This window comes from Littorina saxatilis, linkage group LG9, assembly GCF_037325665.1.
Source record: "Littorina saxatilis isolate snail1 linkage group LG9, US_GU_Lsax_2.0, whole genome shotgun sequence".
Classification (NCBI taxonomy): Eukaryota; Metazoa; Mollusca; class Gastropoda; order Littorinimorpha; family Littorinidae; genus Littorina; species Littorina saxatilis.
In genome coordinates, this window is record NC_090253.1 from 48,805,980 (window position 1) to 48,818,479 (window position 12,500).

At 48.0% G+C, this 12,500-nt stretch overlaps 1 protein-coding gene across 2 annotated transcripts in view; it reads right to left on the reverse strand.

Moving 5' to 3' along the window:
* The window catches only part of LOC138976334 (uncharacterized), a 29,661-nt gene that overhangs the window by 6,728 nt on the left and 10,433 nt on the right, over nt 1–12,500 (reverse strand). The window contains exons 4-5 of one of the 2 annotated variants that reach the window (XM_070349201.1): nt 3,542–3,616; nt 2,669–2,728 (exon numbers count right to left, since the gene is read on the reverse strand). In XM_070349201.1, coding sequence (XP_070205302.1) covers nt 2,669–2,728; nt 3,542–3,616 — 135 coding nt within the window. Of the gene's footprint in view, nt 1–2,668; nt 2,729–3,541; nt 3,620–12,500 lie in introns of both variants that reach the window. The other variant, XM_070349200.1, reaches the window with a different exon arrangement.

A 12,500-nucleotide genomic window follows, 5' to 3' on the forward strand; every position in this document is an offset into this window, starting at 1 on the left:
CAGCCACAGGCTATGGTCAGAGAGGTGAAGTGATCGAGACTAAAGAGCTGTTCACATATACTGAACGGCAAAAGTTAGGGATCGCCCTTGACAAAACCAGGCCGTCCTGACCTGGGCCTCTCCAGAACGCTGTTGGTGGCCTGGAACTTCTGATGCAGCCTGACCACGACAGAATGGGACACTCCAAGTCGTCTGCCCACGTATCGCTTGCTTACGCCGTCTTGCAGCCATGCGATGGCCCGGGCTTTGTTGAAGGTGGTCACCTTTCGTCTGGGAGGCATAGTGAGAAGATGGTGGCTAGCGGAAAATCGAAGGGTTATAAAGCCTAACTGGTGACAACAGTTCACTCTCAACACATCCCCCCTGCACGTGCATAACGAATGTTTCATCTTTCCCGCCCAGGCTTGCCCACGCGCCAGCGTAAAAATGGTCCACGTTTTGCAGTTTGGCAGTTTCTGTCTCGTGCCCTAGCCAGGCCTCCGTGGATCCCGAGCAAGTTTCCTGCTAACACAGCATTGCTCACCCACTGGTGTGTACGGCCTGACAGCCATTTGGTTTTATAAACTTAGGAACAAGGAGTTTGGCACAGATGAAGTCAGCTGGGTTTTTTAATGGCGGTCCCTAACTTTTGCCGTTCAGTATAGCATACCTTATACCAACTTTCCCCAAACTTTCAAGCGATTTTAATCGGCGCCAAGTCAAATCAAAATCGCTGCCAATGTGAACAGCTCAACGCTCAAGCGGCGATAATCGCCAGACTTGAAGGCCACTTAAGCTATCGCAGCTACCTCCTAATGCGGGAAGAGCAGTGTGTCCAGAGCTAATCAATCAGTAAGCGCGATAAGGAAATTCTGCGCAAAATGTGCGCCAAGTCACGGCCCAGTCGAGCAGCACTTTACTGAGTTTTTAAGTCGCTGCTGAACATTTCTTCTTCTTCTTCTGCGTTCCTGTTGCCATGCTAGACTGTCAAGATTGTTGACGTGACGCAGTCTGCAGTTCGCCGCAGGGACTCCGCTGAGCCCCACAGTTTCTCCTTTAGGTCGACCATCTCTGGCCAGAATTCACTTCTTTAGCGATGTTTCCATATAGCGATCGACGCGACGGCGGCACGATGGTTGCGGCGAGGTGGCAGCAGCGGCAAAACCGATCGCAACAGTAGTAACCAAGAACGCGTGTTTCCATATGCGCGACACGACGGCGGAGCGGCGGCGACGTGCCGCGCGACGGTTCAGCGTCAAGATTCTGCTGCCGCGCGGTATTCGCGTCCAAAGTAGGCGTGGTCAAAGTCTTTCAAAATATTCGAGGACCCTTCATAACCAGGTTTATGGTCTATTTTGACTGTTTTTTCGTCAAATACATGTATTCCATGAGCTGCACATAGTCCAGCAAGAATTTCTTCAAAGGTTGTCAAAGGCACCGGGTTCGCTCCGCTTTTTGAGTATTTTGCTGAAATAAAAGAGTTTTTTTCTTATATTTCTCGTCATTTCTATTTACTAACCAACATAAGAAGCTTCAAATATAGTTTCTCCAAATTACGGCATGGTTGTGTGAGTTTTTGACCGATTTATAAGAAGAAGTAAAGCCAGAAAGAACAAACATCCGCCTACCGCGCCGCTTTTGATGGAAACACTAACGGCGAAATTCGCTAGCGGCATCTCGTGTTTATTGCCGTCGTGCAGCCACCGCATCACTAATGGAAACATAGCTTTAGCCCCGCAAAAGTTGGGCATGTCTGGAGAACATGCTCTGGGGTCTGCCTGCCTGTTCCACACGAGCATTCGTCTGTGTGGTAGATTATGATTCTGTACATGAGCGCTTAATTGTGACCGATCCGGAGCCTGAAGATAGTAACCTGTTGTGCTCTTGTGAGGTGTTCGAGGTCATCATCTTCTGCGTGGATGCTCAGACAGTTCTTCCACTGGGTGTGGAGACATCTCTTGGGGATGGTCTTCACTTCATGGTAGAAGACTGGGGGGTCTGTCTCATTCAAGGTGCTGCCTACTATGGAGAGCCTGTCTGCCTCTAAATTTTTATACAGTCTGCAATGAGAGAGTATCCACTGTTGGGATATGGTTGTTCTGGCGCTGAGTTGTTCAAACTCTCTTCTGATGTCTCCCTGCAGTTGACTTCTGTTATCGTTATCTTGGAGGCTCTGGAGCAGAGATCTGCAGTCCGTCAGGAAGACGCTTGGCTGGAATGTCCTTTCGGATTTGTTGAGGGTGCTGGCTGCTTCGAGTAGAGCACAGGCTTCGACCCTGAAGTTGGTAGAAAGCTGCTCTAAACAGAACCTAAATCGTCGGGGCCGTTCACATGGCAGACCCTTCGCCCACTGGCCTCAACAAATCGGGAGCGATTTCAAACCAATACAAGTTGCGGAAAAGTTGGTTAAAAGTCTGCCATGTCAACATCACTTAACATCACTTCTGTGTTCCACTGCTGCCGTGCGTTCCTCACGGCGATAATTGCCCAATCAACGCTACTTTCTCGCCCCACTCGCCGATATTTGCGTCTAAGAAACGGGAGACGAGTCACGTGAGAACAGCGACTTGCGATGCCCCATGTCACTGCATCGAACAGACCATAAGAGACGGCCGCTCCTGCGGCCCTCAACAACTTTTATACAGCGCATACCTTAACAGTTATATAAAGAAAACGTCTGTTTCCTTACACGCATATGTTACCGTCTTGCATTGCTTTGTCGTCAGACCACCTTTTTCGGATGGGAAATCTGCAAAAGGAAGAGAACAACACAGTATTGCACGAAAACGCCTGGGAAAAAACCCAATACGCCAAGGACATCACGTGCACTGGAACAAGAACATCATAGACTTGTGTATAGAGGGTTTAAATAAGGTGAACCAATTACGTCAAAAGCCTACATGGAACGCAAGACCTGCACACTCTGAACCCAACACCGTACACACTGCACCAACGGGGAAGCAATGAAAATCGACGATTTGTATGTGTCTTTATTTCTAACGCGGCCGTGAGCGGACAACTGGGACACATTCGTCGAGGTATCTGTAAAATGAAAATATATCCCCCAGGACCCAAAGTCCGACCCCTAAAAGGAGGCTAGGACTTTATGTCCTAGAAAAAATTAGTCCGCTCAAAGTCTACGACTATTGTTCCTAGAGATGCTAGTCCGCGGAACACTTACTTATTCCCAGTGGACACTTTTGTTCTTTTACATTGGAATACGTTCAGTCGAATATTTGCTGAATGTGAGAACACGTCAACATCTCAATTATCGCCATCATGATCGTTTCCCCCGTCGTCTTTGTCGTCATCTGCATCATCAAAACCATTACCTGTACCATCATCTCCCCCCTCAACAACAAAAATACAACGACAAGCAATTGACAAAAAAACCCAGCCGTTTAATAACTCAAACATTATATTCATGCTAAACTCACAAAACACACCCCTCCCCCAAAAAACAAAAAGCAAAACCGCCCAGCTCCCCCCCCCCCCCTCCCCTCTAAGCCATCACGCACAGTGCGCATCCTCAACACCCAATCGAATAACATTTCAGACTTACCGGACAATTTCTTGGTTAAGATCACGGCCAGGTTTTCTATTGTGTCGTCTGTTTGCATGACCCCAGGTGCTGAGCCTGCTGAATATTCATAGACTTGCACATTGCTTGTACTGACATAGACATGGACAACTGAATTATCTCGAACGAGAAATCAATGAGCACATATATATATATATATATATCCCATGACCTCCCTTCTTTGTCTCTGTAAATGTACTCTAGGTATATTTCTTGTATTTCCATTGTTCTCTTGTTACATCTATAATGTAACAATTGCACTCTTATAACACATACAAGCTGGGAACAGACGGAAAATTCCGAACAAAAGTAAATGACGTCAAAGTCTCTTTCGCTTTGCGTGTAACTTTGTCATGACGTATTTTTGTGACGCCAGTATACGCTACAATTTGTTCGCTTCCGGTGTCATTTTAGACTGAAAAGCAACTCAAGACAAGAGGCGAAGCCATCAAGGCTCACGTAAGAAATCGACAAACAGTAACACAAACTCAATCACTCCGTCACACACACACACACACACACACACACACACACACACACACACACACACACACACACACACACACACACACACACACACACACACACACACACACACACACACACACACACACACACACACACACAGAAAGAGCATAGGTGAAACTGTGCAAGAAAGCGAGACACTAGATCTAGATCTGTCTGTCTGCATGTAGCCTACTTACAAGGACACGACTGCCAACTAGTCTCGGCGCGCTCAAAATAATAATGACCGAGACTGTCAGTACTTCCTTCGCGTGACGTCTAACCCTCTTACGTCATAATGTGACGTCAATGTAATGTGACGTCTTCAAATGTTAGACTTTCTACCACAGACATACACACGCACAGACGCACGCACGCACGCACGCACAGACAGACAAAGTTACGATCGCATAGGCTACACTTACGTGAGCCAAAAAGGAGCTAAGCCTGTGTCTTGAAACAGCTGAAACACTCTTTTGGATTGCCGTTTCAATGTTAACCAAAAAGTTAAAGAAAAAAAACAAGGTTCAGTTGCGAACTGACAGCGGATTGAGCATTTATTCCTGTTGATGAAGGTACGATTGAAGCTTTATTCTCTCCGTCAACCAACAAGACTAGATTTGTAGCAGACGAAAAACAAAATGTGCGTTTTTCCTGTCTTGTGAAAGCGATTATGTCGTTATAAGTTATCTGTACGTTGTGAAGACATTTCAAAACAAAATTTAGCTTTGATGCGTCACGGGATATAAGCTTATACGTTTTCATCCATGGAATTGTTTTTTTCGTCTCGGCATGGTGAATGAATTCATGATGTATTTTCCGGAACTGGACAAAACTGGCCTTGCCAAGACTGAAACAAAATATAGTTCTACAACTTCTAGGCTTGGGTTGATTGCCCATGGTGAATTTCCAATGATTTGTTTCCACATCCCATGACAAATTCTCTTTACTTTGGTCATGCCATATATATACGTTACAGCTCCGTCCATCCATGGTATCGCCTGATATTTTGTCGAGACGTCAATGAATATGATGACGTCACTCGAGGCTCTGCCGAGAGTGACGTCATTATATTCTTTCACCCCGTCGAGGACAGCGAATAGAAGGAAACAGATGTATAAGTTACAGCTCCGTCCATCCATGGTATCGCGTGATATTTTGTCTCGACGGGGTGAAAGAATATAATGACGTCACTCTCGGCAGAGCCTCGAGTGACGTCATCATATTCATTGACGTCTCGACAAAATATCAGGCAATACCATGGATAGACGGAGCTGTAACTTATACATCTGTTTCCTTCTATTCGCTGTCCTATTTCTCTCTTGTGATCAACATGACAAGCTGTGTGTGTGTGAGTGTGTGCTCTCGTTGTCAAACAGAAGTCAAACTAGCCGCGAATCGTTAAAAACCCAGTCCGTCCGACCAGCACTGCTAATATGTTCAGGTTATGCTCATGTGAAGTTACAGGCGTGCTTTTTTCGGTACACACGCCCATATCGGTACATCATCGACTACGATTGTTCTCTGGACAAGCTGTTTAATGCATTTTGCGAGTATTTCTAGCTCTTCTGCGGCGCAGTACTTAGGCCCTTTAGACGATGAAGGTGTCCAAGATCTCAGGAGATGCGTGTGTAACCACTAGGTATTCAGTCAAATCCGTGTAAGAGGCTTTCAACTGACGTGGACAGCCAAGCCACCATTATGCACCGACTTAACATAGATCAACAGGCTTGCCTTTAGAATAAGGTATGTGTAAAGGTTAAGCCCACAGTGCCTCATCTGAACAGACAATTAAAGCTTGATGTTTCCGTCACACTTTGTCTTTTAGATCTTCATGGGATATACAGGTTACATCACTCGTGATTGTTTTTATATGGCTTGTATTTCAGTCAAGACCTAGCGGGAATATCAAAGGGACTCACTCGCCAGAGGCTCGTGAGTCCCTTTATATGTATCCGCTGAGTCTTGACTGAAATACAAGCCATATAAAAACCCACTCGTGTTGTAATCTCTATATATATCACATCATTAAACTACATAAAACAAAACGCGAGAAGACTATGACAATAACTTTACTAATAACAACCTTATTGCACAGTTCATCGCACTTATGATTGTTGTCACGATCGGGTGACAGAGACCAAGAAAGTGTCACTCAGTGGAGTGCCTGTTCTTGGTCGGTTATGATAGAAAGCGCCTGTGCGTGATATTGGACACAGCAGAGTTTGCTGACAGTGCTCCCGAGCACGGATGTTTTGAAACGCACGAGCTTCACAGTGCGGGTTTCTGCTATCATAGGGCTGACGGTTTTTCGCTGACAGCGCACACGGGATTTTCAGGGATTGAGTTTCTCGTGTCTTTTTTCTGCTTGGGGAGGCAAAATTGTGTATAGCTGGACTGGTTTTGTGACAAGGTCAGTCACGTGTATTTTGGCTAGGTTGTCTGACAGAGACACGAGTACGGGGCACTTGACACCCAGCGGCAGAAGGGGAAGGATCTAATACAGTTTCTAGAGTATGATGGTTTTTCACCGAATATTATATTCGGCACTCTAGGGGAACTTCCACTGCCACATGTTTTGCTGAGGACAAGTCGTCAACATTCCTTCGTCGGCGATGGCTTTCGCATAAGGATTCGACAAGGGGTTCTGGAGGGTTTTGGTCACTGTTGACGAACAGAGGCTGTTCCAGGGAGGAAGCGGACTTTGCTTCCATTGAGAGTACAATCATAGGCTTTTGAGGTAATAAATCATTATTTAACGCTGTTGATGAGTCTGTGTTGTGGAATGAAATACTCTCTGTTGTTCTTTCCAGGTTAGCGCATAATTTACTCTCTGTGACGCTAAAATACTAATCTGTATATGGTTTTTGCAGATAGGGAGAGAAGGACGGAAAATGACTGTTTTGTTGTTGTAAAAAGTCAGTTTTGTGCAGGCCCACGTGCTCGATGAGATATTTAAAGATGACATGTTTTAAGGTGGTGGGTGAGGGGTAGCTGACATGTTTAGTGCACCGATGCTTTCTGTTTGCAGCCTTCGTTCGTTCGATCCGATTCGTTCGTTTCGTGTTCCTGTGACATCTGCACGGCTGACTCTGGCGGGAACTGATGAAGCTACGCTAACCAGGAGACCGGCTAACCAGGAGACCGGCTAACCAGCGGACCGGCTAACCAGCGAACCGGCTAACCAGCGGACCGACTAACCAGCATACCGGCTAAGCAGCAGCAGCAGAGATAAAGCTAAGTGCACCATGTCGTACGCACCCCGTTGACCACCGTTGTCTTTTCGTATCTATGATTTCATTGGAGTAGCGACAACGTGGGGTGTGTGACACCTGCACGAACTAGAGCTTTTCGAACAGAACATTCACATTTAACTATATTTACACGGGTTCAGCGTGTTCCTATAATTTTCTACATACTACTGGCATTTTGTCAGTGAACACTGGCCTTTTACGTGTTGAGAACGTAAAAGGAACATATTTTGAGTGAAGGCTCGAGGGAGGTGGAGAGTTTATACATAAACAGGCGTCTGAAACTTATACTTTTGTTGACTCTATTTAATTGTATGCCTGCGAGAGTGGATCGTGGTGTGGTTAGTTAATTAGTAGTAATTAACCGGTTCATAATCACCTTAAGTGATATATTGAAACGTGACACATGGGGGCCAAGCCGGGATTTACTCAGTTAATTTCCAACTGATAAAGACCCACCAATTAAGGATAACTAAGAGCAGATAATCTCGTCAGTGCTCGACTTATTTTCTGCTTGGTGCTACCCTTTTTTGCATAGTTTTGATCATATACCACACCTTGAGCGATTCACATCTTGCAGGAAATGTAAATTGTAATTTGTGAGTTATTGTATGCGCTAACTGTGATTACTTCCCTTTCCTTTGTTTGTGAATCTTTGTTGTTGTACGTTCAGAGTTTTCCGTTGCAGAGAGCTGAGCAGGGTTAGCGGATTTGTTATTCGTTTTACTCAGTTTTCTCTACATTGTTGTTTCGCATTCTGTAACAGGTTACATTTTCTACCGTCTTGTTTTACTTGGATTTTTCTCCATATTTTGACTTTGTTGGAATTTTGGGGGGGAAGGGTCCGAGGACTTCTGTCCTAACCAAGGCTGTGGGAGACACTCTGTTTCACCGCAAAAAGCAGCCGATAAAGTAGGCCACGGCTGTGGGAAACACTTTGTTTCACCGCAAAAAGCAGCCATAAAGTAGGCTACGCGTTTTGTTCTACACCGTTTGGATTTTTCTTCTGCATTTTCCGGTTGCTGGATTTTTGTATCCACCGCTTTCGTCACCGCGTATTCTAGCTATAGCTGCGTTAGACTTACTTTTGTGATAAAGCTTTGCTAAACTAACCATGGCTACAGGGGGATCTCCTACGAAGAGATTAACTTTTGAGACTCCTGGTAGCGAGGAACAGACAGAGCGAGACGCACGCGTTAGAGCGCGTAGTTTGCTTAAGCGCAAGGAGTTAGAACGTAAGGAAGACATAGAGCGACAGACGAGAAAAGAAGAGCTTGACAGACAAGAACGACAGGCCGAACGTGACAGACAGGACAAGAAGGACGAACTTGACAGACAAGAAAGGGAACGACAGGCCGAACGACAGGCCGAACGAGACAGACAGGAAAGGAAAGACGAGCTTGAGAGACAGGAACGACAGGCAGAACGTGACAGACAGGACAAACAGGCCGAACGCGATCACCAGCTAGAACTAGCTAAGCTACAGGCAGAGAAGGGTACGCTTACTCAGGCTAGCGCGCCGACGTTTGTTGCTGACCGTACGAGACTGCCGACGTTCGACGATGACAAGGACGAGCTCGACGACTTTTTACGCCGGTTTGAGCGCATTGCATCTGACCAGAAGTGGGAAGAGGCCACGTGGGCTAGCCGCCTTAGCACCTGCTTAAAGGGACGCGCATTGCAGCTCTACAACGCTTTGGAGGACGACGAGGCGAGAGACTATCAGGCACTAAAGAAGGCGTTACTCCAGCGCTTCAACCTGACTGCTGAAGCCTACAGACGACGTCTGCGTAACAGCAAGAGACTGAGCGGCGAGCTGAGTCATCAGTTTGTGGCACGCCTTAATCTCTACCTGCGGCGCTGGGTGGAGATGGCCGAAAAGGACTGGACCGTCAACGACCTTGCCGACCTCATTGTCATGGAGCAACTGATGTCCAGCCTGCGACCTGAGGTGGTGACCTTCGTGCAGGAACACCAGCCTAAGACTACTCAGGAAGCAGCCGACTGGATCAGAGTGCACGAGGACGCCCAGGCGATCTCCGGCAAATCCTCAGGCTCACGGCCAGGAAAATCGGGAAATTCGGGTTCTTCAGGACCCAAGGACGGGAAGGACGATCAGGGACACAAAGGATCAAGTTCCAGAACTGACATCCAGTGTTACTACTGCAACAAGCGGGGCCACGTGAAGAAGGACTGCCACAAGAGACAGGCTGACCAGAAGGGCGTTCACTTCGTTGGCAGTGAGGAGTTCAGGGACGTCACGAGCTCATGCACCATTCCACAACTCTGCGTTCCGTGCTCCAGGAAACATTTCCAGCCCCACTGCAACGTCTACGTTAACGGAGTGAAGGGCGAAGGTCTGCGGGACACAGGAGCAGACATGATAGTGGTTCGGGCGAGTCTAGTTCCAGCCATGGCCTACACAGGAGACAGCATCAGGGTGAGAATGGCCGAGGCATCTCACGCTTACGACTTGAACACGGCAGTGATCAAGGTCGTAACACCGTTGTTCACGGGGACCATTGTGGCCGTCGTCATGGACGATCCTCCATGCGACTTGCTCATTGGAAACCGGGTTCAGTTTGTGGACGGCGTCACCAGGGAGGTTCCCGTTTATCGGTCTCCCGACGTCATTTCAGTGCTCACGCGGGCACAGGCGGAGCGAGAGGACAAACCTCTCAAACCCCTACCTGCTGCACGAGCTGCCCTGGGGAACGTGACCCCCGCGCTTCTCGCGAAGGCTCAGGATTCTGACCCGACCTTAGCTACTCCTCGGGAGCACGCGAAGTCGGGGAAGGTGAAGCTGAGCGGGAAGCATGGGAGGTCAAGGTTCCTCAGGGACAAGAAGTTGCTCTACCGGGAGTTCAGCAACCAAGAAGGTACATTCAAACAGGTTGTCGTGCCTCGCGAGTTTCGCGAGGGTGTCATGGCAACGGCACACGACTCGATTCTGGGAGGTCATCTTGGCACCAAGAAGACCACGGATCGGGTCTGGCGCCACTTTTACTGGCCAGGCATCTGCACGGATGTCCGACGTTTCTGTGCGTCCTGCGATAAGTGCCAGAAGGTGGTTGCCAAAGGAAGGGTGAGGAAGGTCCCCTTAGAGAAGATGCCGCTCATCGACGAACCCTTTCGTCGGGTCGCAGTGGACATCATCGGGCCCATCTTGCCTGCGTCTGAGGACGGAAACAGATACATTTTGACCATGGTGGACTACGCTACTCGATACCCAGAGGCGATCCCTCTGAAATCGATTGAAGCCACGCGAGTAGCTGAGGCTCTGGTTACTATGTGGTCCCGGCTGGGAATTCCATCAGAGGTACTCACCGACAGAGGCACGCAGTTCACGGGAGGAGTGATGGCGGAGGCAGCACGACTGCTATCACTGGAACAGCACTTCACCACTCCTTACCATGCTCAGTGCAACGGACTGGTGGAAAGGTTCAATGGCACCTTGAAGACCATGCTGAGGAAACTAGCTCAGGAGAAACCACGCACGTGGGACAGGTACATCCCAGCATTGCTTTTTGCATACCGCGAGGTTCCTCAGGAGAGCTTGGGCTTTTCCCCATTTGAGTTGTTGTACGGCAGACAGGTACGCGGTCCCATGGCTATCCTGCGTCAGGCTTGGACAGACGAAGAAGCTGACGAGGAGGTGCAGACGACGGCGACCTACATCGTAGAACTCAGGAACAGGATTGAAGAGACCTGCAAACTGGCTCAAGAGAACCTGGGAAGAGCAGCACAGCGTTACGCGCGAGGATTCGACCGCAAGGCACGGCCGCGCAGCTTCAAGATTGGAGAACGGGTGTTGCTACTTCTACCTGTCAAACACAACAAGCTACAACTGCAGTGGCAAGGACCTTTTGAGGTGACAGCGAAAGTGGGCCAGAACGACTACAGGATCGTCATGAACGGGAAAGCACGCCTGTACCATGCCAACCTGCTGCGCGCCTACATAGAGAGGACAGCCTACGGGGAGAAGAACAAAGACCAGAAGAACAAAGACAAGAAGACAGAGAAGGTTGCAGTCATCAGGGGTGAAACGAGGGGTTGCTCGTTCTTGAGGACGACCTTTCTGTCTGGAAACGGACCATCAACCTCTGCAATATCTTCAGGTTGCAAGGTTGGCAAACGCCAGACTTATGCGCTGGGCGTTGATTCTCCAACCGTACCAATTCACGGTACGCGTCATTCCGGGCGCCAACAATGTTGGAGCTGACTTTCTCTCTCGGGCTGTAGAGGAGAACATGACTGTGAGCGAAACTGAGGTTTCGTCTTGAAGAGGGGAGGTGTGTCACGATCGGGTGACAGAGACCAAGAAAGTGTCACTCAGTGGAGTGCCTGTTCTTGGTCGGTTATGATAGAAAGCGCCTGTGCGTGATATTGGACACAGCAGAGTTTGCTGACAGTGCTCCCGAGCACGGATGTTTTGAAACGCACGAGCTTCACAGTGCGGGTTTCTGCTATCATAGGGCTGACGGTTTTTCGCTGACAGCGCACACGGGATTTTCAGGGATTGAGTTTCTCGTGTCTTTTTTCTGCTTGGGGAGGCAAAATTGTGTATAGCTGGACTGGTTTGGTGACAAGGTCAGTCACGTGTATTTTGGCTAGGTTGTCTGACAGAGACACGAGTACGGGGCACTTGACACCCAGCGGCAGAAGGGGAAGGATCTAATACAGTTTCTAGAGTATGATGGTTTTTCACCGAATATTATATTCGGCACTCTAGGGGAACTTCCACTGCCACATGTTTTGCTGAGGACAAGTCGTCAACATTCCTTCGTCGGCGATGGCTTTCGCATAAGGATTCGACAAGGGGTTCTGGAGGTTTTTGGTCACTGTTGACGAACAGAGGCTGTTCCAGGGAGGAAGCGGACTTTGCTTCCATTGAGAGTACAATCATAGGCTTTTGAGGTAATAAATCATTATTTAACGCTGTTGATGAGTCTGTGTTGTGGAATGAAATACTCTCTGTTGTTCTTTCCAGGTTAGCGCATAATTTACTCTCTGTGACGCTAAAATACTAATCTGTATATGGTTTTTGCAGATAGGGAGAGAAGGACGGAAAATGACTGTTTTGTTGTTGTAAAAAGTCAGTTTTGTGCAGGCCCACGTGCTCGATGAGATATTTAAAGATGACATGTTTTAAGGTGGTGGGTGAGGGGTAGCTGACATGTTTAGTG